We start from the raw sequence: 26,949 nt of genomic DNA, 5'->3' as shown, positions 1-26,949 counted from the left end.
GGAGTGGAAGAATGTGCCCTTGCTAATAGAACTGAGTTAAAGGAAGGTAAAGGAAGAATTTAAATGATGTGGAAATTCCCAGCTGAAGCTTCTCGAACAATTCCCCCATTTCTATTCCAGGCATGCAGTGAATTCCGTGCCAATGTGAGATTCTCCCTGCAGTGGGCTGGTGAGATAGAGCAGGAGAGAGGCACTATTGGGAAACAAGGAAGGACAAACACTGTTGGGTCACTGCTCCTGCTAACCCTACAGAGTCCAACCTCTCTATAAAAAGGCAGGACAGCTGAGTCAACAGCCTTCACAGACTCTGAGAGCAGACTGTGACTGACAGCTCTGCAACATCTTCCCTGAAAGCCACCAGAGGGGGGAAAATGAAATTTGCCCTCCAAGCCACTCTGTTCTTTGGGCTGCTGGGTAAGTGAATGCAGACTAACAGATAGTAACAACTGTAGTACCAGGGTTGCATGAGGTGATTAAAGGGGCAACTTCTGCACTAGTTTTCAAAATGAAACCTTTTAACTACTGTGGAGTATTTTTTTTCTCTTTCTATTACATTTATTTTCCACCTTTTCTTCTAAGAACTCAGACTGGCATATATGGGATTTTCTTTACTTTTATGTTTTCACCAACCTAAAAGTTGGTTTGGCTGAGGAAAAGTTTAGTAGAAAGTTACTCAGCATATTCCATGGTCATATGAGGACATGAATATAAATTTCCATCATGTAAGTCTAGCACCTTACCCACTATGCTCCATCAATTGCCTTATTTCAGATGTTTTTTAAGAACTAGAAAACTGTAAAATAAAATAAAAATTCCCAGAAATTTCATTTTTAACTGAGGAGCTGGTTCAAGAATTCTGTCAAATATACATTTTTAATATGAAGATTTAAGTTTCAGTTTAAGCAAATGCTGAACTTGGAGTTATGCTTTCATACAGGCTAGAAAGGGGGAATAAAACATGAATTATTTAATTAGATGTGAGTTAAAAGGCAAAAGAAGAAAGAATAGTATTTTTATTATCATTATGAATGAACATGCTTTGAAGAAGGAATATTAGGGTGGGATGAGATCCTTTAAGAAATATTTCCAAGTTAATGTGATTGCATACTAAAAGAAACTGTAGGAGAGAAATGGTGAATTTTATTTATTATTTATTTATTTATTATTTAGATTTTTATACCGCCCTTCTCCCGAAGGACTCAGGGCGGTGTACAGCCAGATTAAAACAATTCAATATACAAAATTAAAACAACAGTTAAAATACATATTGTATAAATGGCCGAGAATTAAAACCGTCGAATTGACCCATACTAAAATACCCCCATTAAAATTATTAAAAATTCAAAAATTTAAAAATTTAAAAATCAAGCCAGTCCCGCTTGAATAAACAGATACGTTTTCAGTTCACGGCGAAAGGTCCAAAGGTCAGGTAATTGGCGCAAACCGGGGGGAAGTTCGTTCCAGAGGGTAGGTGCTCCAACAGAGAAGGCCCTTCCCCTGGGGGCTGCCAGCCGACATTGCTTGGCGGACGGCACCCTGAGAAGACCCTCTCTGTGTAAGCGTATAAGAGATAGGTTGGTTAATTATTCCTCTGTCATCTAAATTGTCCCTGCAAATACTTTTTTTTACTTCTGAGAAACCCATTATATTTGTTTTACAATGTGATTTTGAGGACTGAAAAGAATAGGATGTGTTGTATAATGCATCTGGAAGGCAGAAATTTTGGAAAGTTAAATAACTTTCAGTGGCTTTCTTAAGTTTCAGAATGAGAAGTTTTTCACCTCCAACCTAATGCTGTTCTTTGAAGTAGGGATCAACAAAACATTTCATTAACTCTGTTATTTTAAATAATATGCCGACACTGAAAAAAAACTGTATAAATTTTAGAGCTGGAATGAAGATCATGAACCTGGGGTGTTAGTAAAGGGAGGTTAATGCAATCTTCCTGTTATCTTTAATCTTATCAAAATCTCAATAAAAGTTCTTTTGCAGAACAGATGATCATAGGTATCCAAATTCAATTCAAATGCCAATATTCATAACCAGCAGAATTAATGGCAAGAGAGTGTGCAGGGGTCCAGAATGTCTATTTCAAAGGCTGTAAATCTTTTCATACATTACATTGGTACAACTTCCAGTAATGAACATTTGTAATGTAATGGAGAATATGAAAATTACCTCATGTCATGAGTCAACATGTGATTACAACTGTAATTCAGCAGAGATTGATAACAAATAGGCAATGGATTAATATGCATATGTAATGACCCTATATTGGTAAAAAACATAATAAATAGTGAAATATGTTGATGAAGATTCTCAATCATCCAGGTAGAGTTGTCTGAAATTTGAGTCATGGCAACTAGACTTCTTTTCTTTCTTTCTTTGAAATGTTTCACTGCTTATCCAAGTAGCTTTTTCAGTCTGAAGAAGTCTTTTAAGACTGACAAAGCTACTTGGATAAGCAGTGAAGTGCTTCAAAGAAAGAAAGAAAAGAAGGCTAGTTGCCATGGCTCTACTTCCAAACAGATAGTGAAATTGCTCTAAATAGTTTAGCTTTCCATCATCCTAGGAAACAATACAACACAGTCCATAACTTGGAATAGTTTTTTTTAAGAAAGTTGGTTGAAAAGCTTGATGGGCAAGTTATTTGAACAGTGCACAGCATAACAAAAATCTATTAGGCAAGATCCTACATCTAATATTCCTCTAGCTACAGCTTGGAAACCTTTTGAATGTATTATAATAGTATAAACCAGAAATAGGCTCCCAGGGATCATTAACATATTTTAGACTACACCCTTATAATCCTTTAGGTAGGCGTGTGCTTTCAAATCAATTTTGACTGCTGGTGACTGCATGGACTAGTCTTTTCAGTTTTCTTGACAATTTTTTCAGAAGTGATTTGCTACTGCCTCCCTCCTAAAGCTGAGAGAAAGTTGGTTTCGTGCCTAAGGCAAGAGTAGAACTCACAATTTTTAGCTTGATGTCTTAACCACTATACCAGATTGGCTCATCATTTGCTATTGACCAATTTGGCTAAGTCTAGGGGAATTGTAGCATATCTAGAGAACATTAGACTGCATATCTGAACTCTAAATTATCTGTACATTAAAGAACAATCAGGAACTCTTTTTTTGTTCTTACTTCTGTTTGTGTCTTCTTTTGTTTTTGCAATTGAGCTTATTTTGCCATAAGTATCACTATTAAAATCAAGTAGAGTGAATTGCTAAAAAAATCTATATTCATCTAAAACTCTTGTGTCTGTTTGATTGTTTGTAACCTTCAATTGGGTGAAATGATACACCATAAGGCAACAATTCTTCAATCAACATACCTCAAATGGGCTAACTTACAGAAAGTGTCCAAAATCCAGAACCCATGACTAAGTGGGATTGGAATTTTACAAGGGTGTGGCCACTTCAATGCTATTGTACTGCCATGTCACTATAGTCAGCCATGGTCACTTGATCATAATTTCCAACATTCCCTGCCAGTTTACTACAAGAAAAGTCAATGAGGTCGATGGCTGGAAATTAGAAGCTGCTTCTGATCCAACTGCATTTTTGCCCAGCCATATCATTCTATTTCTTTGTTATGTATGGAAAAATATCTGAAATGATGACCCAATGAATCACGAGTTATCTAGTTTCTTTTAAAGATTTCTATGAGGCTAGTAGAAAAGCTTGTGCAGCAGCACCGCCTCTATTTAGGAGCCATGGTGGCACAGTGGTTAGAATGCAATATTGCAGGTTAATTCTGTTGACTGTCAAGGGTTTGATCCTCACCGAGTCAAAGTTGACTCAGCCTTCCATCCTTCTGAAGTTGGTAAAATGAGGACCCAGATTGTTGGGGGCAATATGCTGACTCTGTAAACCACTTAGAGAGGCTGTAAAGCACTATGAAGGGGTATATAAGTAAGTACTATTGCTATTTAAGAAATGATGGGGGGAAAATCCAGAATTGATACCTTGATTAGATCATTTGATCAGCAAATAAAATCCTGAAATGCCCAGAGTAAATCTGAGATTGAGATGATCAGTCAGAAAATTTGATAAATAAACAATAAATAAATAAATAAATAAATAAATAAACAAGAGAGATATTTTGATGGTCATTTGCTAAAACTATACAAAACAGTGCAGTTAATTTATCTGTTGCTATGCACTTTATAGACGATTTCCAACTTATCCTATATTAGTTGAACAGGCATCAAATGCATTTCTGGGTCCAGTTCTAATATACTGGTTCTTAACATAAAGTCCTTAATTGTTTAGGGCCAGGATAGTAAAAAAGCCACATCCTTACTCATGCACCTGCCACAGATCTTAGTAGATTTGTTATAGGTCTCATCAATTAGAACAGTGGTCTCCAACCTTTGTGGCTTGGTGGCCCGGCAGGGGAAGGAGGGGAGTTGGGCCCCTTGAACAGCAGCTGGTGTGCAATATGCGCTTGCATGCACAGCTCAACTTGTGTGAGCAGCAGGCTGGTGCACACACACATGCGTACACAGGTCAACTTTTGCAAGCTGAGCCGCATGCGCGTGCGCATGTGGCCCACTGCTCGCTCAACCTAGTTGTGAATAGGCCATGGCCTGGTAGTGGGCCATGCCCCTGAGGTTGGAGACCCCCTGAATTAGAGAATTTAGATGAAAATGTGTGACCCAGCTTTTTCTGTAGCAACAGGGGGATTAAGTAACTTCTTCCTTAAGGAGTTTGTCTTCTTCATTGATTAGTTTCTATTAGATAATAAGAACATTCTTGTTCTACTCAATATTTGTTGTTTTCTAATGTTTGGGTGCCAGTTTTACACTTTGGAAAGTTTTTGGTCTGTCTTCAATCTTAATTGCATTTAAATTGATTTAATGACTGTTTCATATCCCTCATTGAAGCCCAAAGACATTTTCTAAATTATTTTGCAAACTGTAAAATTTTTCTCAGTAATAGATCTATAATATATTGTTAAAAAGTGCAATTATTTTTTCTATCACTTAGCATGCTAATCACCTTGACAGATTATCACTTTTTATAATAATGATGTAATTGTAATGTTATCTATTTAGATATTCAGTATCCACAATTTTATTTCTAGTTAATTTCATTTATTAACTTGCTTTCTCTGTGTTCCTATGTGATCTTAAACTGAAATTGGATTTACCTGGATTTTAAGAATGACTGCTGACAAATCTTCAAACTATCTTTTAGAAAGTAGAAAAGATACATTTCTATATACAAAATCTGTGCTGCTGGTCATTTTATGAAATTAGTAATATAGCTAACCTTGCATATAAAAATGGATTCTAAATAACAGAATAACATAACATAATAATACATATAATATAATAACATAATATTATATAATAACATAATAATAAAATGCTTTAATCTAGATTGCAGAAAATATGACTTCCGTAACAGAGTTATCAGTGCTTGGAACACATTACCTGACTCTCTGTGGTCTCTTCCCATAATCCCAAAAGCTTTTACCAAAAACTTTCTATTATTGACCTCACCCCATATAAGGGGCATGCATAAGAGCACAAACGTGCCTACCGTTCCTGTCCTATTGTTTGTTTGTTTTTTCTTCTTCTTATATATATATGCTTATACTTCCTTATATTACCTCATATATATGTTTATATACTATATAATCTTTTTACGTGATGCTTATATATATTGTTGTGGCAAAATAAATAAATAAATAATAAATAAATAAATAAATAAACAAACAAACAGGTGACATTGTTCGATAAGTGGCAACCCAAAAGCAAGTCCAGATATTCTTGTCTGAGAGATGCAAAGCACCATCCCTACAGTCATTAAAAATGAATCCAGTCCACTTCCACTCATTACCCCTCTTGAGCTGATTTTATATGTTGAAAAAGCTTCAACCAGGCAACTCTATCAATCCTTGCTTAAAATCTGTGATATTAACATTATCTGCACCCTTTTCATTTTTTCCATAGCTCTGTGTCTTGCATCTTCTTCGGTAAGATGGTGCACAATATCCAATGAAGAGCAGGAGAAATGCCAAAGGCTTAAGCAGGAATGCTTTTCCCAGCAACAATCCAAGGATTTTCCAGAACTGATTTGTGTGAGGAAGACTGATTACCAGGAGTGCATAACAGCTATTAAAGTAAGTGACTGATGACAGCTGAATAGGAAGAATTTGGAAAAATATGCTTGGATGATGGGAAAACTGACATAGCCTGAAATGATGCAATCAGTATAAAATATTTTTTGTCCACTTATTGAATTTTCAGATTTCAGAACAATCATTCATTGCTTGCAAATTTTATTTATTAGATCAGAGACCCCCAATCTTTTGGGCATCAGGGACCGGTTCCATGGAGACAGGTTTTTCCATGGGCCAGCGGGGGCATGGTTTTACATACTGTCTGCATCCCATGGACGGGGTTTCACCTGTTTGTGAGGCCTGGTTTCTGGCATGCCCTGGACAGGTGCTGTCCATGGACCGGTGGTTGGGAGGTTGGGGACCCCTGTATTAGATCAATAAAATGCTGACAACAGGGAATCTGCAGAGGGTTGTCTAAATCAGTATTCCCCAACCTTTGCAGCTTGGCAGCCGAGCTGGGGAGGAAGGAGGAAACTGGGCCACACAAGCAGTGGGCAGCAGGCTGACACATATGCACCCAAATGCCAACTGGCCTGCCACTTGCACAAGTTGAGCTGCGTGCATGTACATACTCCAACCAGCCATTCACATGGACTAATTCCAAATAGGCCATGGTCCGGTAGTGGGCCACAACCTGGGGGTTGGGAATCCCTGGTCTAAATAGTCAAAAGACTACCATGATCATGTGATTAAATCCTCCTTTCCTTTCCCTTCCCTTCCCTTCCCTTCCCTTCAACATATAATAGTCAGGCTTTTATATTGAAGCCAGGCTTCAATCACAGTTGTAGCTTAATTTTAATTTTCTTGATCTCCTCTGTGGATGCTCCTGATTTTGGACAGAAGTAAGCTTAAGAATCCCATGAAACTATCAACTGACGTAGAAGCCCAGTGCTCTGTTCAAGGTAGCATTATCACTCTTCATGGCAAATATGTTGTGAAAGAAAAGGAAGTCATGTTAATTTCCAGATTTAGGAAGTAACAAGGAGATATAACTGTCATACATTCATGATATATTTGATGCCAAAGAAATATTTTTCCCTTATTATCCAACTTTTATGTTTTTTTAGAACTCAGAAGCAGATGCCATCACTTTAGATGCTGGTCATATTTTAGAAGCAAGCTTGAAACCTTATTATCTAAAGCCTGTTATAGCTGAACTTCATCCAAGAGGCTCAGGAGGTAAATTTGAATAGGATTGATCTGAAAATGCAAAGAGGTTGCATAATTCATTCTATGGTTGCTCATTGGGAGGGGAAATGATATGGGCCCTTCTCTGTCATGGGACCTGCCCAGGATAAGTTTAACTCCAGCCATCGTGCCTTTCAGAAAGCCATGAAAACCTGGCTCGTCCCTCAGGTATTTGGCAGGAGGGCAGAGGTCGACTCCGAGGCGCCTCCTATGTGGGGTGCCACAAGAGTCGGTCCTCTCGCCTCTTCTGTTCAACATCTATATGAAGCCGCTGGGTGAGATCATCTGTGGCTTTGGGGTGCGATGTCATCTGTACGCTGATGACACCCAGCTGTACATATCCACCCCAGGCCACCCCAACGAGGCCGTTGACGTCATGTCCCGGTGTCTGGAAGCCGTACGGGTCTGGATGGGGAGGAACAGACTTCAGCTCAATCCCTCGAAGACCAAGTGGCTGTGGATGCCGGCTTCCCGGAGCCAGCTTACTCCATCGCTGACTGTTGGGGGCGAGTCGTTGGCCCCCACAGAGAGGGTGCGCAACTTAGGCGTCCTCCTGGATGCACGGCTGTCTCTGGAAGATCATTTGACGGCCGTCGCCAGGGGGGCTTTTTATCAGGTTCACCTGATCCGCCAGTTGCGTCCCTTTCTGGATCGGGTTTCCCTGCGCACAGTCACCCATGCCCTCGTTACATCTCGCCTGGACTACTGCAATGCTCTCTACATGGGGCTCCCCTTGAAGAGCATCCGGAAGCTCCAATTGGTCCAGAATGCGGCCGCGCAGGTGACAGAGGGAGCACCTCGTGGCTCCCATATAACACCTCTCCTGCGCGGGCTGCACTGGCTTCTGGTGGTCTTTCAGGTGCAATTCAATGTGTTGGTTACCATCTTTAAAGCACTCCATGGCTTAGGACCGGGCTATTTACAGGACCGCCTACTGCCACAAACAGCCTCCCACCGATCTTTGTGCTCCCACAGGCAGGGCCTCCTTGGGGTGCCGTCAGTGAAACAATGTCGACTGGTGACCCCCAGGGGTAGCGCCTTCTCTGTGGGGGCTCCTGCCCTCTGGAATGAGCTGCCTCCGGGGCTTCGCCAACTCCCCGACCTTCAGACCTTCCGCCGTGAGCTGAAGACTCTTTTATTCCATCGAGCTGGGCTAGCCTGAATAAGTAATTTTAAATGGGGTTTTAGTTTTTTGTATTACTTAGTTTTTAAAAATTTTGGCCACTATTTATATAAATTTTAGTCTGTTTTTAACTTGTATTTATTGTATTTTTTAATTGGCTGTGAACCACCCTGAGTCCTTCGGGAGAAGGGCGGTATACAAATGCAATTATAAATAAATAAAAATAAATTTGAGCCAGGCTATTAATCTGGGAGTTCTGGGGTAGATATACAGCATAGATGCTGATGACCCCCACCCCGTTAAAGATCTTGGAGCTTTCATATCAAATGATCTAAGTGCCAAACCCCATGGTAACTACATCGCAAAAAAGGCCTTAAAAGTTATAAACCTAATCTTGCGTAGCTTCTTCTCCAAGAACACTACATTACTAACCAGAGCATATAAAACATTTGCTAGACCAATTTTTGAATACAGCTCAACTGTTTGGAACCCATACCATATTTCTGACATCAATACAATTGAGTGTGTCCAGAAATATTTTACAAGAAGAGTACTCCACTCCTCTGAATACAACAAAATACCTTATGCCACCAGACTTGAAATCCTGGGTTTAGAAAATTTAGAACTACGCCGCCTTCGACATGACCTGAGTTTAACTCATAGAATCATCTATTACAATGTCCTTCCTGTCAAAGACTACTTCAGCTTCAATTGCAACAATACACGAGCACACAATAGATTTAAGCTTAATGTTAACCGCTCCAATCTTGATTGCAGAAAATGACTTCAGTAACAGAGTTGTTAATGCTTGGAATACGCTACCTGACTCTGTGGTCTCTTCCCAAAACCCCCAAAGCTTCAACCAAAAACTAGCTACCATTGACCTCACCCCATTCCTAAGAGGTCTATAAGGGGTGTGCATAAGAGCACCAATGTGCCTACCGTTCCTGTCCTATTGTTTCCTTTCATTATATCCAATTAATATAGTTATTACATACTCATATATATGCTTATATATTGTATAATTATCTCATGCTTATGCCTATATATAATGTGTGACTAAATAAATAAATAAATAAATAAATAAATATGTTCCAGTCCAGTCAAACTTGACAACTTGAAGATGTTTGGACTTAATTCTTAGAATTCTGCAGACAGGCCTGGAATTCTGGGAGTTGAAGCCCATATATTTTCAAGTTGTCAGGTTTGAGAAATACTGCAGTGCCCTTTCTTCGTATTGACTCCCGGAGGCTCCAGATGTATTTAAGATGAGTTTTGGAGTTTTGTGATTCAAGGATGCAGTGTTAGGATACTTTCACATGCTCAGGGTTTTTCTGCTCTTCAGCCTTAGGCTGCCAGACTCCTGCACACAAACTTCTGGAAACCAAATCAGTTTCAGAAATCTCCTTTCAGAATTTCAACTCTTTCCTCTCCTTTCGTTATGATGGTGGCCTGATGTTTTCTTTGGATCACATTTACCAGAGACCCCAATTGGTGAAGTCCTCTGGACTGATCAAAAGAGAAAGTGTGTCCTTCCTCCTTTTCAAGATATAGTCTCCGTGTTTTACATTTGCTGTAATCAATTTAACCTTAACACAGTCATGGTGCTTTAGTTTTTAATTTATTTAATTCATTTACACAAATAGTTTCAGTCCGTTAACATTACAAGCATATATAATAGAAGTACAAGCCCACTTCTAAATATATATTTTGCTGTTTCCTGTATAATATAAGGATATTACACGATAATGAAGTTTGTTCATTTTGCTACAAATTGTTTCTTAAACAATTTTGTTGGAAATAGACAGAGACTATAGCTATAACCTACATTTGATTTTCCCCCCCCTAATCTCCTTATCAGTAACTACTACCAGTTATCATGCCATTGCTGTTGTGAAGAAAGGAACTATTTCTTCACTTGAAGACCTCAGAGGGAAGAGATCTTGTCACACTGGTTTTAGAAGATCTGCAGGTTGGTTCATCCCAGTAGGAACTCTTGTGGAAAAGAATTTGCTACAGTGGGAAGGAACAGACTCAGAACCTGTAGAAAATGGTAAGAAAAATCTCTATAGTTCTATTTGTCTATTTATCATCTATATCCATATTTATTATTTTTACAAATAACTCAAGGTAGAGAATACCTACATACAAGGTAGAGAATATATCCTACACACATTCCTTCTCCTATTCTCCCTAAAACAACCACCCTGATAAATTTCTGGGGAAAAAAACTAGAAACAAAAAAGAGGGGGGATAAACAGAGGGACTATTCACTTCACAAGCACAGAAGGTTTCCCTAATGTCATGGCTTCAATCAGCATTTTCAGGCTGAGAGTGTAGGCCATTCTGGAAATAAAACTAATTTAGATAGTGGGTATTTTTGGATTAATTCATGTTGGGAACTAATGTAGATAGCCAAGAAAGAGTAAAATGCTATCTCAGTGTGAAATATGCACGTGGTGGGATTGCACAAATGTATACAAATGACACCAAAACCGTCTGTAATTTTTTTTTTTGTACAACGTGAAAATCCACCTCTCTCTGTTAGTTCTTATAATAACAGAGGTTTTTTTGCTTTTAAGTAAGTGCTCATATTGATAATAGAATTATATCAAACATGGAATTGAAGTTTCAGTTCTATTCCCTTTAGCTCTAGTTTGATGTTTTTGCAAGCTTGTATCATAAATCTATATTCCTCTATGGTCAAGCTAGTCCTTTTTTTAAAAAAAAAAACCCAATTCCTCAGAGATTTTCCAGCTGTATTCATAATGGAAATAATTTTAGAGAAAGCATAGTGCTTAAATTTATGAAATTGCAAAAAGCCTCTCAATATCTTCCATTAAGATATTATTTATCCTGGACAGAATTGTCTGAAATAAATTATACTGCAGGAGGAACTGAGAACGCAGAACTGGTAATAAATAAAGGCAAATGATCACACACTGAAGAGCAGAGCAGAAAAGGATAGTCAAGTTATCAGAGAATAAGTCTGGTGCCATTAAAACTTTATAACAGTGTACGCTCCATGTAAATTATCATAAGTGGTATCATGAAGTTGAGGGTTTTTATATAATCTTTTGAATTTCCCAAAATAAAAATCAACACATGAAGTAGTTATGAGTGTGATAAAGAAAGAGTAGTTTGCAAGGATAGAAATATATGATTAGATTGAAAGGTTGAATGAATGGTATGAATGAAGGGTATAACTATATAATAGTTTTACATACACTTCTTTTTCTTTATCTTATGTATTTCATTTCTTTGGTATATTATTTATTACCTTTTCTTTTTTGTACTCTACAAAGTTGCTTACTCTAAAAGAAAACTGTGATGTGTAGGTGCGTTTAAGAATAGGAATATTTCTTCATCTTTTCTTTTCTTTTCTTCGCTTCTCCATATATTCTTTTCATATAAACACAGCTACAGTAAAATGTTCCATAGATAAAACAATATTTTTATTGCCTTACATTTTTATTACCTTATGTAGTTATGGAGTAGGATATTATATGACCTTGTAGGGACCATACTTTCTCAATGGTATGCAGCTGCTGTCCATAAATAATATATGTATGAGATTTATGATCCAGCAAATCTTTGACATCACAGGGGAATCTGGGATCTTCCGATTTGAGATTGTTTACCAACTCCTTCCTTTGAAGGAAAAGATGCCCCTGTCACCCTTGAATATAATAAGACTTCAAGCATGCCACATGAGGCACAGTATGGTCGATCCAATTCTGAACTAAAGTTGAAGAATGCAATTTAATAATATAAAGGACCTACTACCTTTATCTACTAATAAAGACTTACCCATCTGATTTCTTCTTACAGCTTTAGGAAGATTTTTTGCAGCCGGTTGTGTCCCAGGTCTCAAAAATGTACCAAATCTGTGCCGTGCTTGCAGCACCGGAACCTGTGACTTGAATGATCCTTTTGCTGGATATGCAGGAGCCTATCAGTAAGTGACACATGCTTTTCCCCATAAGCCATGGTAAATTTTCATCACGCTTCTATAACTACTTCCGAAATATATTTTATAAGGGTACATGCCCTCCAATTAAGTTCAACATTTTAAAATTCACATTCTGTTCACATAGAATAAAATATTTTTTATAGAATAAAAGACAATTTGAAAGAAAAAAAAGAAAGAGAAAGAGAAAGTAATAAGAAAGTACAGGAAATGAAAAACAAAGAAAAAATTAAAGTTAAATATGTGAACGACCTTTAACCTTTATTTAAGAGATAATTACAATCTTGTTGTCCCACTTCCCTCTTAAGTTGATATGCAAATCCCTTTAGTCTTCATATGCAGGTAGTCCTCAATGTACGACCACAACTGAACCCAAAATTTCTGTTGCTAAGCAATGGAAATTGTTAAGAGAAATAGAATCCAGGTCCGGTAGTCAAGACAAGAATTACGGCTATTAGAGAGTGCATGGCAAGAAAACAGACACGTTATTCCCAGTGTTGTTTCACCCTCTGGTGCAGCCCATCAAGAGGAGCGGGGCTTTCACCTCGCAAGTAGCCTGGCTGACTTCCTTGTGCCTGCCTCCTCTCAGCCCTATTTGCTTTCAGATTAGGAGGCGGCAGTTCTTTCTTATTTCTACTGGCCAGTTGTGCATCTTGTCCACCCAAAGCCTCTGGGCTTCCCAACTGCAGTTATGCCTCTCCTGTCAATCGGCTGCTCATCTTGTCATTCCTCCTCTGATAGCTCCGCAGTGCTCGGCCTCCCCACTATCCTGACTCGGAACTTCCGGCAATCTCTGGATATTCCTCCATGTCCCCCCACCACCCCCACATAAGGTCCCTAGACTCAGTTCTTCCTCGTCTGAACTAGCATCCAGAGACTTGTCTAGGGAAGTTCCCGGGAAAGCCATTACAGTGACCTTCTAGCAAAGTCAATGGGGAACCTAGCTTCACTGAACAGCTATGTTACTAATTTAACAACTGCAGTGATTCACTTAACTACTGTGGCAGGAAAGGTCATAAAATGGGGGCAAAACTCAGTTAACTGTCTTGCTTAGCAATAGAAATTTTCACCTCAATTGTGGTCGTAAATTGAGGACTAACTATAACAAGATGTAAGTCAGTAGTTCATTTCTTATCTTAATTACCAAAGGTTTTAGGTGCTTCAGCTAGGCACAGTTCTGATTTTCACTGATGGCAAAGTGTTTTGTCCAAGATCCTAAAGAACTGCTGCCAGTCTGTTTGGACAATATTGGGCTATATGGACAAATTGCCTAACCAGAGAGAAATCAGTTGTGTTAGTCCTTCCTTAATTATTCTTCCATATTCTCACTACTCATTTCCTGTAAAAGTTCTCTATTCAGTTCATATTTATTTATTCTCTTGGTAAGAAACAATAATTAAAGTACAATATCAGCAGTGTTAGCTTGAGGATATGTGATGCCCCTAGGTCACATTGACTGATGCTGCTACCTCCCATCAATGTACGTATTGGTGAATAGAGGAAGTATTGGCACACCCTAAATTTTGGTACCCTAAGCTAGTGCCTTTTTGGCTTTGGATAGCCATATTTGGGCAGTTTGGGTAGGTTGCTTCTATTCAGTTGAAAAAGCAGAAATGTTGGTGATAGCATCATACAATATGCAAGAAATATAATACTTAACCACTACCCACTTCCTAATATTTTATCCTTTTTTTCATAAGGTGTCTGAAATCTGGAGCTGGAGATGTGGCTTTTGTGAATGAGGGAGTCGTATTAGGTATGAATCTGGGAAAATGCTAGCTAACCTGTAAATTCAAATACCAAAAAGTGCTTAAATCTATGACTATTTTCAGATGGATTTCATTTTATCTAGTATTCATCTATTGGGTCCTCAACTCCAGTTTCCTAGAGGGGTTCCAGATAAGGTTTGAGTTTTATTTACCATTTTTCGGGAGATTGGTGAAATCTATACATATAATAGCACTGTACATGCTTTGAAGCAAAGTGTACCAAGCGCATTAAATGTAGAAATTTCCCAAACTACAAGAATATGTGACAAGTTGGTTTTGAAACAGGAATTTCAAAACCTGTTTATATTGTATGATGGTCTGTAATTAAGAGAGAGAAAAAATGGTATTACATTAAATACGCAGGTGAGACAGGCCCATTCAATTCACCTGTCCCAATGGATTGATTGAACCTGGTGGAGTTCCAGAGAGAGCTTGGAGGTTTCCTGGTGGACAGTTCAGCTGAGGCTCTAGTTGCTGCCTGAAATGGACAGGTGCCAAGCCAATGACCCCTGAGGAAGTGGACAGGGCTCTCTGTGCTATCAATTCGGTCACCTGTTTACTAGATCTGGATTCCTTCTGGGTTTTGAAATCAGCAGATGGCTGATTTCTTAATAGAGCTGGTGATGCACTCTGTCCCATAGGCCATCCTTGGACCCAACAATCTTCAATAATTATCAACCAGCTTTTAATTCTCAATTTCTGTGGAAGATTGTTGAGAAGATGCTTGGTTTGCAGCTGTTGAGAACCCTGGAGAAAACTGATATCTAGTTCTATTTCAGTCAGGTTTCAGCCATGATTTAATACTGAGACTGTTTTGTTCACACTTGTAGATTATCTGTAGCAGAACTAGGATGGTGGTGATACATTATGCTTGTGTTCCTTGATCTTTCAATACTGTCAATCATGGTATACTACTGACACAATTCTGTTGGTTGGGAATGGGGCACTGCTTTTTGGTGATTCTGTTCCTTTCTCCAGAGCCAGTTCCAGTTTGTTTTAGTTGAGGGTAGGGGGCAAGATTACTCCCTCTCCTGTGTTTGGTTTTGTAGAGTTCTAGTCTCTCTTCCCTTCTTTTCAACATCAATGTGAAGCCACTTGGTGAGATCATCCATCAGTTTTGGTTTGGTATCATCAATATGCCAATTAGATTCAATTATATATTTCAAACCTTGTCAACCAAAGAAACCTGCTGAATTTCTGTCCTGGTGCCTGACGATTATGAAGGTTGGATAGGGAGGAAATGACTTGGTTCTACCAAGACTGAGTGGCTGTGGCTGTTTGGCCACCCACATCTGCAGATATTTTATCTCTGATCTTTCATGAAGCTGCAATTTCTTATTCAATGATGATTCATAGTATGACAACTTTTTCCCCCTTTGCTAAATCGGGCATAGGAATGGCCAGCATGTGATGCCTCCGGCCCACGGGCTGTGAGTTTGACAACCCTGGCATAGCATACCTGAAGGGTTGCCTCTCTCCCATAATTACTTGAGAGAACACCTGTCTCCCAATTCAATTTGGCAAGTTTGGTGCACTCTTTGTTCCTTCGGTTAAGCAATTCCATGTATCAGCATCCCAGAAACACACCTTCTCTGTTGCAGTTCCTGCCCTTTGGAATGAGAGGTCCCCTTCCCTCCAGGATCGGAATGTTCCTCACCCTGTTTGAGTTTTAAAGGAGTCTGAAGACTTGGCTCTTCACCCAGACCTTTCATGAGGATTTCTTAAATGTTGTTCCTCTGGCATCCCTACCCTTCCTTTTGCTTTTTGTCTTTTCCATTGTCTTTGTTTTTTATCCTTAGAATAATTATTACTTTTTAAAAAATAATTCAAGTGACATACATGTTTAATAAACAATAACAACATTTTTATTTATTTATTTATTTTTGTCATAACAGTGTATATAAGCATTAACATGAAATAACTATATAACATATAAGCATATATATGAGCATAAGTATGTAATAACTGTATTAATTGGATATAATGAAGAGGAACAATAGGACAGGGAATGGTAGGCACGTTTGTGCTCTTATGGACGCCCCTTATAGACCTCTTAGGAATGGGGTGAGATCAATAGTAGATAGTTTTTGGTTAAAGATTTTGGGATTTTGAGAAGAGACCAGAGTCAGGTAATGTGTTCCAAGCATTTTCAAACATGATGACATGATTCCAAACATGATGACATGATTCCAAACATGATTCCAAACATGATGGAGCCTACTTTGTTTTCTTACATACACTCACTGTTGCCTTTTATTCTTCACAGCTGACAGTGCAGAAGAAAGAAGCAAGTATGAGTTACTTTGTTATGATGGCTCCAGAAAGCCTGTTGAAGAATATGAATCCTGTCATTGGGCTAGAGTTTCAGCACATGCTGTGGTGACACGATCTGTTGATAGTCGGGCAGATAAAATCTGGGCACTCCTCTCTTATGCACTGGTATTTATCCCACAAATAAAGCTGTTTTGACTGATTTGTATACTATGAAGTTCATTTTAAAAAGAACAAAGAAATATTTTTTTACATTGTTCCTGACCTGGTATTGTGAGCCATTTTTACCACAGCCAGATAGAGAACATAAGTTCTTTTGGCTGACAGCACTGTGCCTCTTGGGCAATGGTTCATAATTTTCATACAATTGAAAATTTGCCTGACCCATTAGTAAAAATAGCAATGAGATCATTGTGATAGTTTTATGGAAGGACTGATACTTTACATTGCAACATGCAAAGAAATCAGTCAAATGGACAATGAATATAAATTTTAATTCTTTATACTAATGGCTGAAAATAACAATTTTGCCACTGCTTTTTAAAGAGAAGGGTAATATACTGCTGCCAAGTCAAAATTATGCTTAAATTCCCAAGCAGATTTACCCAAAGTAGTCTGAATGTCATCAGATGGGTGGTTCCTACAGGTTTCAGTTAAAGAACAGTGCATTGATTCCATTTGCTTTTTGTAAATGAACTAAATTGTGAGGAAATTTGAAAGAATTTCAGGTGAAAGTTTTCATTATCTGAATTCCTCTCTCCCATAACATTTCATGAATAAGACAGAGTTATATTTGAATAATAATAGTATAGTGTGGAAAATTGTTCAGAGGGGCCTCTGGTGGCTCAGCAGACTAAGACAGTCTGTTATTAACACAGCTGCTTGCAATTACTGCAAGTTCAAGTCCCACCAGGCCCAAGGTTGACTCAGCCTTCCATCCTTTATAAGGTAGGTAAAATGAGGACCCAGATTGTTGGGGGCAATAAAGTTGACTTTGTATATAATATACAAATGGATGAAGACTATTGCTTAACACAGTGTAAGCCGCCCTGAGTCTTCGGAGAAGGGCAGGATATAAATTCAAATTAAAAAAAATTGGGGGGAGTAAATAATTGAAACATTAAAGCTACCAAGGAAAGAGAAATTGGAAAATAAAATGGAGAAAGAAAAAAAGAATTGATATTTTTGATTCCTGATAGTTTTTCCTGGTTTTAAAAGATCTTCCCTTTATTCTGTAAATCATTTGAATGAAGAGAATTGGAACAGAATTATATGCAAGGAAAGAGGGGTGGGTGGGTCACAGAATATTTTGGTTAAGATAGAGCCAAAATTGCTACCATTCTCTTTCATGTTTCAATTGCAGGCTCTGGTTTAGAAAAAAAGTTCTGAATTTAATTCTGAGTTTGTTCACACTGCAGTAGTCTTCTCCCAAACTTCCTATCTGCAGTGTAGCTCCTGAATTTTTCAAGCAGTTTCATTATTCAAGATTCTTCCCAATTTCTCTCTGTTCTCTCAAAGGGTGGGGGAGGCCCTGCTTACAATCACCCATGCCCTTGTGATCCCCAGTAATGGACTATTGTAATGTACTATGTGGGGGATGACTTTGAAGAGTATTTAAAAGCTTTAACTGGTACAAAATATGGCGATGAAGACAGTTACTGGTACTAATTAGTTGGCACATGTTACACCACTGCTCCATAAACTGCATTGGCTTCTGATATGTTTTTGGGTGAAATTCAAAGTGCTGGTTATCAGTTTAAAACCCTTTGTGACTTTGGACTGAGCTATAGACAGGATCTTCTTTCCCCTATTGTCTCTATCAGTCCTATCTGATTTGGCAGAAAGAGTACACTTCGAGTGCTATCAGACAGGATGTGTTGCCTGGCATCTGTCCTTTGGAGCATCATCCCCTCTGAGATTAGATTGACCCCATCCCCGCTGACCTTTTTTGAGGTCTTGAAAACTTGGCTTTGCGCTTGAGCCTGGGGCCCTGAGTGTGGATTAAAGCTCATCTCCTGGTTATATAGATGACGTTAGATCATGCCCAGCTGCTATGGGTTTTCATTTTTGTTTTATATTACATATTCTGTGTTTTTGTATTATTGCAGGTCATATAAAAGTGAGATGGACAGCTATACAAATTGAATAAATAAAATAAATATTCCATTAATTTTCATATTCCATCTCATCTCATTCTTCTTTGATTCATTTTTCTCTTATTTTAGGAACAGATGAAGCAAAAGCAAACAAGATGCCAACTTTTTAAATCTCCTCAGGACTCTGGCAAAGATCTCCTGTTTAAGGATAGCGCTGTAGGTCTTATTCAAGTGCCTGAACGAGCAGATGCTGAACTTTACCTAGGTCCTAAGTACTGTGCTGCAATACAGAGTCTCAAAAGAGGTAAATAGGGCAGGACTCATTATGCATTATGAAGTCACAATGATGAACACCAGGCATTGAAAACAAGGCATTAGAAAACTGTTAAAAAAATAATAATTAGTTCACTTGTTATCAGCAATACTAGCTTAATTGCAATTGTCTATTGACTGCTTCTAAAATCTCTGTGATGTGGGGAAATGTCAAACTTTTGTCAAAGTAGAAACTTTTATGCTTTGGCTACACCTGTGTTATAACGGGATTAGGTCCAACTTGTTTGTGATTAAGACTCATATTTTACTGTTTGGCTAGCTGAGGGTAGCACTGAAGTAATAAAAAGGGTAATAATAGCAAACAATAAGCAATAGGGTGGGTGAGCAAAAGTCGGTGCAGGTGTTCTGACCCAGCTCCCGAAACACGACAAACCCTATGAAGTTAACTCAGAGATTCCTTTATTAGGAGTGCCGGCGGCCCTGGCAAAAAGTTTCTCTCTCAACTCAGGATAACAAGTCCATCCAGGTGGAATATGAATAGTTGTCTGCCACATCTATTCATCTCCGCCCCCTGCCTTTTATCCCCAGATCTAGGGTAGGACTTCTTTAGCAGCGGTGGCTCTTCCTTCCCAAGGATCGGCCCACAGATTTCCATTGCTCTCCTCTTCTCTGCCTTCTGTGCAGGCACTGGACTCAGCTGTTCCTCCTCTTCCTCATCAGTCACCTCCAGACCTGGGGATGTTGACTCTCCATCTGAGGGCTAATAAACAGCCCAGGGTCCACCTCTGTCTTTCTCTCTGCAAGGTCCATTCCCTGTTCCCCCTCGGATCTCTGGTTGCCTTGATGTTGACCCTGACTCCCACGCCTTCTACTTCTCTAATTTGGCTCTGGTGGCTGACAGGCTACAACAGTAGACCCAGATTTCTCCTTCTTGAAAATCAAGAGAGAAAACTGTTACCGCAATAAATCACAGTCCATATTTTATCTCATAATCTGGAATGAGTTCCAGGCAGATGGGAAAAAGGTTTTGTAGGCATTAAATGCTAGTTTGATTGCAGAAACCGTGTGTGTGTGTGTGTGTGTGTGTGTGACTTATGACCACTTTTCACAGTTACCACCTTTGCAGCATCCCCATGGTCACGTAATCCCCATGGTCACAAAATTCAGATGCTTGGCAACTAGTTCGTATTTATGACCCTTGCTGTGTCCCAAGAGCACGTGATCCCCTTTTGTGGCCTTTCAGATAAGCAAAGTCAATGGGGAAGTCAGATTCACTTAACATCCGGGGGTGCTAAGTAATCAACTGCAGTGATTCACTTAACAACTGTGGCAGGAAAGGTTGTAAAATGAGGCAAAACTCATTTAACAAATGTCTCACTATGCTAGATAAATAACAATTTTTCAAGTGGCCTGAGGTAGAAATGTTGCACCACTAGCAGCCAGGAAGTCTGTTTTGGATTATCTGGGAGCTAGAGCAGAAACCTTTCCATATTAAATAAAATAGCAAACTATGTAAGGCTCAAGCATACAATAACGAGGTCTAAAGTTTTTCTTAGTGCAGATATGTTTTAATTGAGAGTCTAGAGTCTAGAGCCGAGGGAGACCACTGTACCTCAGATTGCTGGGTGTGAATCCCTCTTTGTGAGATGGGGTCATAGGTGTCAGATGGGCTTGCTGGTCACGTACCTGGCTCCTTGCTGCGTGACAGCTGCCCTGCCTGAGCTCCTGGAGGTGCTTGCCGGGGTGGCAGTGGAGACCCCCAGACTTTTAGTCATGGGGGACTTTAACTTGCCATCTGCCGGCGCGTCATCGACAGTGGCTCGGGAGTTCATGGCTTCCATGACGGCCTTGGACCTGACTCAAGTAGTGGATGGCCCCACTCACATCGGGGGTGGCACTCTGGACCTTATTTTTATCTCTGGTCAGTGGTTGAAGGATCTGGATTTGAGAGATGTAGTCATAGAACCTTTGTCATGGTCAGATCACTCTCTCCTTCGCCTGGACTTTCTGACCGCCACTCACCACCGCAGGGAGACGGAACCACAACGTTGGTTCCGTCCCAGGCGCCTGATGGACCCGGAGAGGTTCCGGACGGAGCTTGGGCCACTTCCTGAGGGTCTGGCTCACGGCACGGCAGAGGAACTAGCCGCAGCCTGGCAACGGGCTGCGGCTGGGGCTTTAGACCGTGTCGTGCCTCTGCGGCCTCTGACCCGGCGCAGATCCCAACCGGCTCCTTGGTTCTCCGAGGAGCTGAGGGGGATGAAACGCCGGAGAAGACGCCTAGAGAGCTCCTGGAGGTCTAGCCGTTTAGAGGCTGATCGGACACTAGTTAGGTCCTATACTAGGACCTACCTGGTGGCACTGAGGGAAGCGAGGCGTTGCTACGCCTCCTCCCTCATTGCGTCGGCAGATAACCGCCCAGCCGCCCTGTTTCGGGTGACCCGTTCCCTCCTTCACCAGGGGGGGCGGGGTGGCCCCCTGCAGGGACGTGCTGAGGAGTTTAACGGTTATCTATACGATAAAATCGTTCAGCTTCGAGACGGTTTAGACCAAAATTGCGGCGATTCAGATGAGGCGTCTGAGGGTGGTCTTGGTGATATTTTCTGGGATGAGTTTGACCCTGTGGCTCCCGAGGACATGGACAGGTTGCTGGGTAGGCTGAATGCCACCACGTGTTTACTGGACCCGTGCCCCTCCTGGTTGGTGCTGGCCACTCAGGAGGTGACACGAGGCTGGCTCCAGGCGATTACGAGTGCCTCCTTGTTGGAGGGAGTCTTTCCGGCCGCCTTGAAAGAGGCGGTGGTGAGGCCCCTCCTCAAGAAGCCCTCCCTGGACCCGGCTGTTTTAGGTAATTATCGTCTGGTCTCCAACCTTTGCTTCGCGGCGAAGGTTGTAGAGAGTATGGTGGCATATCAGTTTCCCCTGCACCTGGATGAAACTGTCTATCTGGACCCGTTCCAGTCCGGTTTCCGGCCCGGTTACAGCACGGAGACGGCTTTGGTCGCGTTGGTGGATGATCTCTGGAGGGCCAGGGATAGGGGTTGTTCCTCTGTCCTGGTCCTATTAGACCTCTCAGCGGCTTTCGATACCATCGACCATGGTATCCTGCTGCGCCGGTTAGAGGGATTGGGAGTGGGAGGCACCGTTTATCGGTGGTTCTCCTCCTATCTCTCCGACCGGTCGCAGACGGTGTTGACAGGGGGGCAGAGGTCGGCCCCGGGGCGCCTCACTTGTGGGGTGCCGCAGGGGTCGATTCTCTCGCCCCTTCTGTTCAACATCTACATGAAGCCGCTGGGTGAGATCATCAGTGGCTTCGGTGTGAGGTACCAGCTGTACGCTGATGACACCCAGCTGTACTTTTCCACACCGGGCCACCCCAATGAAGCTATCGAAGTGCTGTCCCGGTGTTTGGAAGCCGTACGGGTCTGGATGGGGAGAAACAGGCTCAAGCTCAATCCTTCCAAGACAGAGTGGCTGTGGATGCCGGCATCCCGGTACAGTCAGCTGAGTCCTCGGCTGACTGTTGGGGGCGAGTCATTGGCCCCGATGGAGAGGGTGCGCAATCTGGGCGTTCTCCTGGATGAACGGCTGTCTTTTGAAGATCATTTGACGGCCGTCTCCAGGAGAGCTTTCCACCAGGTTCGCCTGGTGCGCCAGTTGCGCCCCTTTCTAGACCGGGATGCCTTATGCACGGTCACTCACGCCCTCGTGACGTCTCGCCTGGATTACTGCAATGCTCTCTACATGGGGCTCCCCTTGAGGGGCATCCGGAGGCTTCAGTTAGTCCAGAATGCGGCTGCGCGGGTGATAGAGGGAGCCCCTCGTGGCTCCCGTGTGACACCTCTCCTGCGCAGACTGCACTGGCTACCTGTGGCCTTCCGGGTGCGCTTCAAGGTGTTGGTGACAATCTTTAAAGCGCTCCATGGCATAGGGCCGGGTTATTTACGGGACCGCCTACTGCTACCAAATACCTCTCACCGACCCGTGCGCTCTCACAGAGAGGGACTCCTCAGGGTGCCGTCAGCTAGGCAGTGCCGTCTGGCGACACCCAGGGGAAGGGCCTTCTCTGTGGGGGCTCCCACCCTCTGGAACGAACTCCCTCCAGGACTACGTCAACTTCCGGATCTCCGAACCTTTCGTCGCGAGCTTAAAACATACTTATTCATCTGCGCGGGACTGGATTAGGTTTTTAAAGTAATTGGTTTTAAGGGTTTTTTTATTATTTATACTGTTTTAATGATTTGGGCTTTAGAATAAGTTTTTTAATTGTCGTTTTAATCTGTATTTATATGTGTCTTAACTGCCTGTAAACCGCCCTGAGTCCTTAGGGAGATAGGGCGGTATATAAATATGATAAATAAATAAATTAATAAATAAATAAATAAATAAATAAATAAATAAATTGGGTCATATAAATGTAATTTCTACTATTTTCTTTAAAATGGCTAAATGACCCTTTAAGTATCTTGGATACTAGTGTTCTAGAACAAAAGCCTCTAAAGGACATTTTTTGTGTTCTTTCCCCTCTCAATTCTGTTGGCTGCAGCGAGTTGCTCCATTCCGCCCTATCTGAGTCTAGAGCATAAAGATGGTACACTGAAGCTTACAGTGATTCTTATATCGGTGGTCTCTGTTTACCAGCAATTAGTTTGCAATATTCTGAGGAATCTGAATACTTGGTTAACCAAGGTATTTCTTGTCCTTTAGAGAGATCTGATCCAGATCCTGATACCACAGAAAGAATTGTGTGGTGTGCAGTGGGCAAGACTGAACAGAAAAAATGTGATGTGTGGAGTGCACAGAGCAATGGTGCCGTTGAATGTGCTGTTGCAGAAAATACGGAAGAGTGCCTTATCAAGATCATAGTAAGTGTTTGAAGTTTCCACGTACCTTTTCACATGAAAATAGTGACCGAGTCCAGACGCGTTAGTTGAAAAAATATTTTAAAAAAGCAGGGTACTAGATGCAATCCATGAAAAAGACACTAGTAAAAAAACAAGAAGTTTGTGATTTTGCTGGTACATGTTAATTGAATATATCCAAAGAATCCCATGTTATGAGTCTTTCATACTGGGCAAGAGGCTCTGCAACAATGCACTGTGTGTGTAGTGTGGTGTTTCCCACTGTGAGGTCCCACAGATATGTTGAATTATAACCCCTGGAATTATAGAATTCTATAATTCTAAACTAGGAATGATTGAAATAGTTAGTGTACCAGTATGAGGACAGCTGATGCTTCTATTCGTGATTTATCTCTGCACTTACTGTGATGCCTCTGCCCTCAATACCAGTGCCATTTTGTTCCCAGGGAACATATTCAGTGGTCTGTTTAACTTTTATTTCCTCCGTTTGAAGCCTCTCTCCATTATTTTTCTCCCCTTATTTTATTTTGACTGGAATTGTAACCTGTAATATTAGGAAATGTGTTTGCTGATAGAAAATATATTTGTCTTTGCAGAAAAGAGAAGCTGATGCCATTACCTTGGATGGTGGACATATCTACACTGCTGGAAAATGTGGCCTTGTCCCAATATTGACAGAAATTCCTCGTAAGTATGAACTCAGTAGATCAATAGCTATTGTAAGTACATAAGAAGTGACCTTCCATATAGGACTCTGGCCCATGTATTCCAATAGTTTGTCTCCATGTAGCCATCCAACTGCATAACAAAGTCTACTAGTCTCCCAGCATATAGTCTTCAGAAGCAATCCCACTGCCCTCAGGGTAATAGCCACAATTATGGGCATGAAAATGACTTCTGATGGCATGCTTTAGACTAAGAAAAACCTAGATGTTCAGGCATCTGATCTGAAGGGAGGAAAATCTGTTCCAACTCACCTCATTCCTCCCTACTGTTCTTGGATCATAGCTGAAGCATGATCTTTCCTCCTTTTCATTGTCATGTTCACCAAGTGATCTAATACTTTTACCTCATTCCCAAAGAGTGATACGCATGGCCCATTGCAAAATTGTAAGGGGATGGATAGAAATTGAATCCATCTTTTTGTTCACCAGTGGCATCAGTCTTGGATCATAGATATTATGTATTGCGTTCAGCTGCCTTGCACTCCATAATGGTTTCCTTTATTTTGCAAATACGCTTGGCATTATCTGCTTTTAGGTCTATGTGTACAAGACACCTTTCCTGTAATCCAGACAAAGGTAGATGAAAGTTGAATATGCTTGAGCTTGAACAGAGTTCTCCAAATCCTATTTTTATTTTTATTTCTTCCAGCTGAAGAGTCTCCTGCCTGCGTTGATCCCAAGAAAGGTGTAACAGGTAGGTAATAATGGTGAATATATTGCCACTTAAGAGATCTGCAAGCATCTAAGCCTTTATTTGGCAATTTAAAACTTGGTCAAATCATTCTAATCCCTCGAGGAAAATTCCTCTTTTTGGACAAAATACAGACAGTCCTCAACTTATGACCACAGCTGAGCCCAAAAGTTCTGTTGCTGAGGCAGTTGTTAAGTGAATTTTGCCCCATTTTATGACCTTTCCTGCTGCAGTTGTTAAGTGAATCACTGCAGTTGTTAAGTTAGTAACATGGTTGTTAAATGAATCTGGCTTCCCCATTGACTTTGCTTGTCAGAAGGTCGCAAAAGTGGATCATGTGATCCCAGGACACTGCAACTGTCATAAACATGAGTCAGTTGCCAAGCGTCTAAATTCTGATCTTGTGACAATGGAAATGCCGCAACGGTCATAAGCGTGAAATACCGTCTTACCTCACTTTTTTCAGTGCCATTGTAACTTTGAATGGAAACTAAACGAACAGTTGTAAGTTGAGGTCTACCTGTAGTTAGGAGTCCTGTATGCATGTGAACTCATTTCTCTTTAAATGTTCCCAAAAGATGTGAAGGAGTCACTGGAACATGCCTACCTTCTGTGAGGTTATTTGAATTGTCAGTGGAGGAATGCTGAGTCTGCTTCTTGTTTTCCAGCTAAAGGTTACCTTGCTGTAGCTGTTGCTAAGAAAAGTGACCCTGACGTTAACTGGACTACTCTGAGAGGAAAGACCTCCTGTCATACCGGTGTTGAGAGAACTGCTGGCTGGATTATTCCCATGGGCTTCATTAACAATCAAAATAATCTTAGCTGTAACTTTGGTGAGTGGCTTTATGTCCATTTGGTTGCTTATGTTTTTTATACTACTACCTCACCCATCTTCTAAAACAGTGTTTCTGAACCATGCTGCCTGAGGAATTCTGGAATGGAAGTCCACACGTCATAAAGTTGCTAAAGTTCAGAAACACTGCTGTAAAGGATCCAGTCCTTCTAGGACAACAGCTTCTGTAGTTCCAAAGGGTTACCAAAGGATTATGCATTAATTGTGTCTCTCTCTCCCCCAATAAGTATTTTGCATGGAAAAAGAAGAAAGAAAAAATGATTGGCTATAAATGGAAAGAGGCCTTGTGTTCATTTCCTGATAACGTTTCAGAGACTATCACTAGTTTTTTCTTCTTTAGTTCTTTTTAAAAAAATAAATAACATAAACATTAGGGGCATGCAAAACATTTGATCTAAAATGTCTTGAGCAGATTTTTGGTAAAATGTCTTACTTTTGAGCTTCAGGCTCTCCCCAAAGTACTCAAAACAGGACATTTTGCACTAGAGATTTAATGAACCTTTATTAAAAACTCACACCCAAAATTTTTTTAAATAAGACATTGTGCATGCCCTGCCCCTAATTAAAATGCTTCTTAAGATATGTATATGTCCATCCTTAACATAGTATTCTGCTAATATAATACAGGAGTGCAAAGGAATTTTGGAACATTAGACCACTGCATTGAAATATTATTATTATTATTATTATTGTTATTGTTATTATTATTTATTAGATTTTTATACCGCCCTTCTCCCGAAGGACTCAGGGCGGTTCACAGCCAAAATAAAACAATAGAAAGTGTACAATAAAACAATAATTAAAAAACTTATTAAATATAAGACCAAATTAAAATCCATTTAAAACTATAAAACCCCATAAAATTTAAAACATATTTTAAAAACTCCTAAAAATCCCTATGCCAGTCCTGCGCGAATAAATAGATAAGTCTTCAGCTCGCGGCGAAAGGTCCGAACGTCAGGCAGCTGATGAAGTCCTGGGGGAAGTTCATTC

General features: G+C 40.5%; 1 protein-coding gene across 1 annotated transcript in view; it reads left to right on the top strand.

Annotated features, from left to right (window-relative positions):
- The first annotated feature begins 227 nt into the window (after positions 1-227).
- LOC131201430 (ovotransferrin-like) overlaps positions 228-26,949 on the top strand; it is a 35,992-nt gene continuing 9,270 nt past the window's right edge. The window contains exons 1-12 of the mRNA XM_058189318.1: positions 228-414; positions 5,966-6,135; positions 7,203-7,314; positions 10,308-10,499; positions 12,278-12,404; positions 14,117-14,172; positions 16,452-16,624; positions 18,682-18,856; positions 23,533-23,690; positions 24,284-24,374; positions 25,062-25,106; positions 25,772-25,936. Coding sequence (XP_058045301.1) covers positions 372-414; positions 5,966-6,135; positions 7,203-7,314; positions 10,308-10,499; positions 12,278-12,404; positions 14,117-14,172; positions 16,452-16,624; positions 18,682-18,856; positions 23,533-23,690; positions 24,284-24,374; positions 25,062-25,106; positions 25,772-25,936 — 1,507 coding nt within the window. The 5' untranslated portion in view covers positions 228-371. The remainder of the gene's footprint in view (positions 415-5,965; positions 6,136-7,202; positions 7,315-10,307; positions 10,500-12,277; positions 12,405-14,116; positions 14,173-16,451; positions 16,625-18,681; positions 18,857-23,532; positions 23,691-24,283; positions 24,375-25,061; positions 25,107-25,771; positions 25,937-26,949) is intronic.

The sequence above is a fragment of the Ahaetulla prasina genome, chromosome 6, assembly GCF_028640845.1.
Source record: "Ahaetulla prasina isolate Xishuangbanna chromosome 6, ASM2864084v1, whole genome shotgun sequence".
NCBI classification, from domain to species: Eukaryota; Metazoa; Chordata; class Lepidosauria; order Squamata; family Colubridae; genus Ahaetulla; species Ahaetulla prasina.
This window is presented reverse-complemented; position numbering and strand designations above follow the sequence as displayed.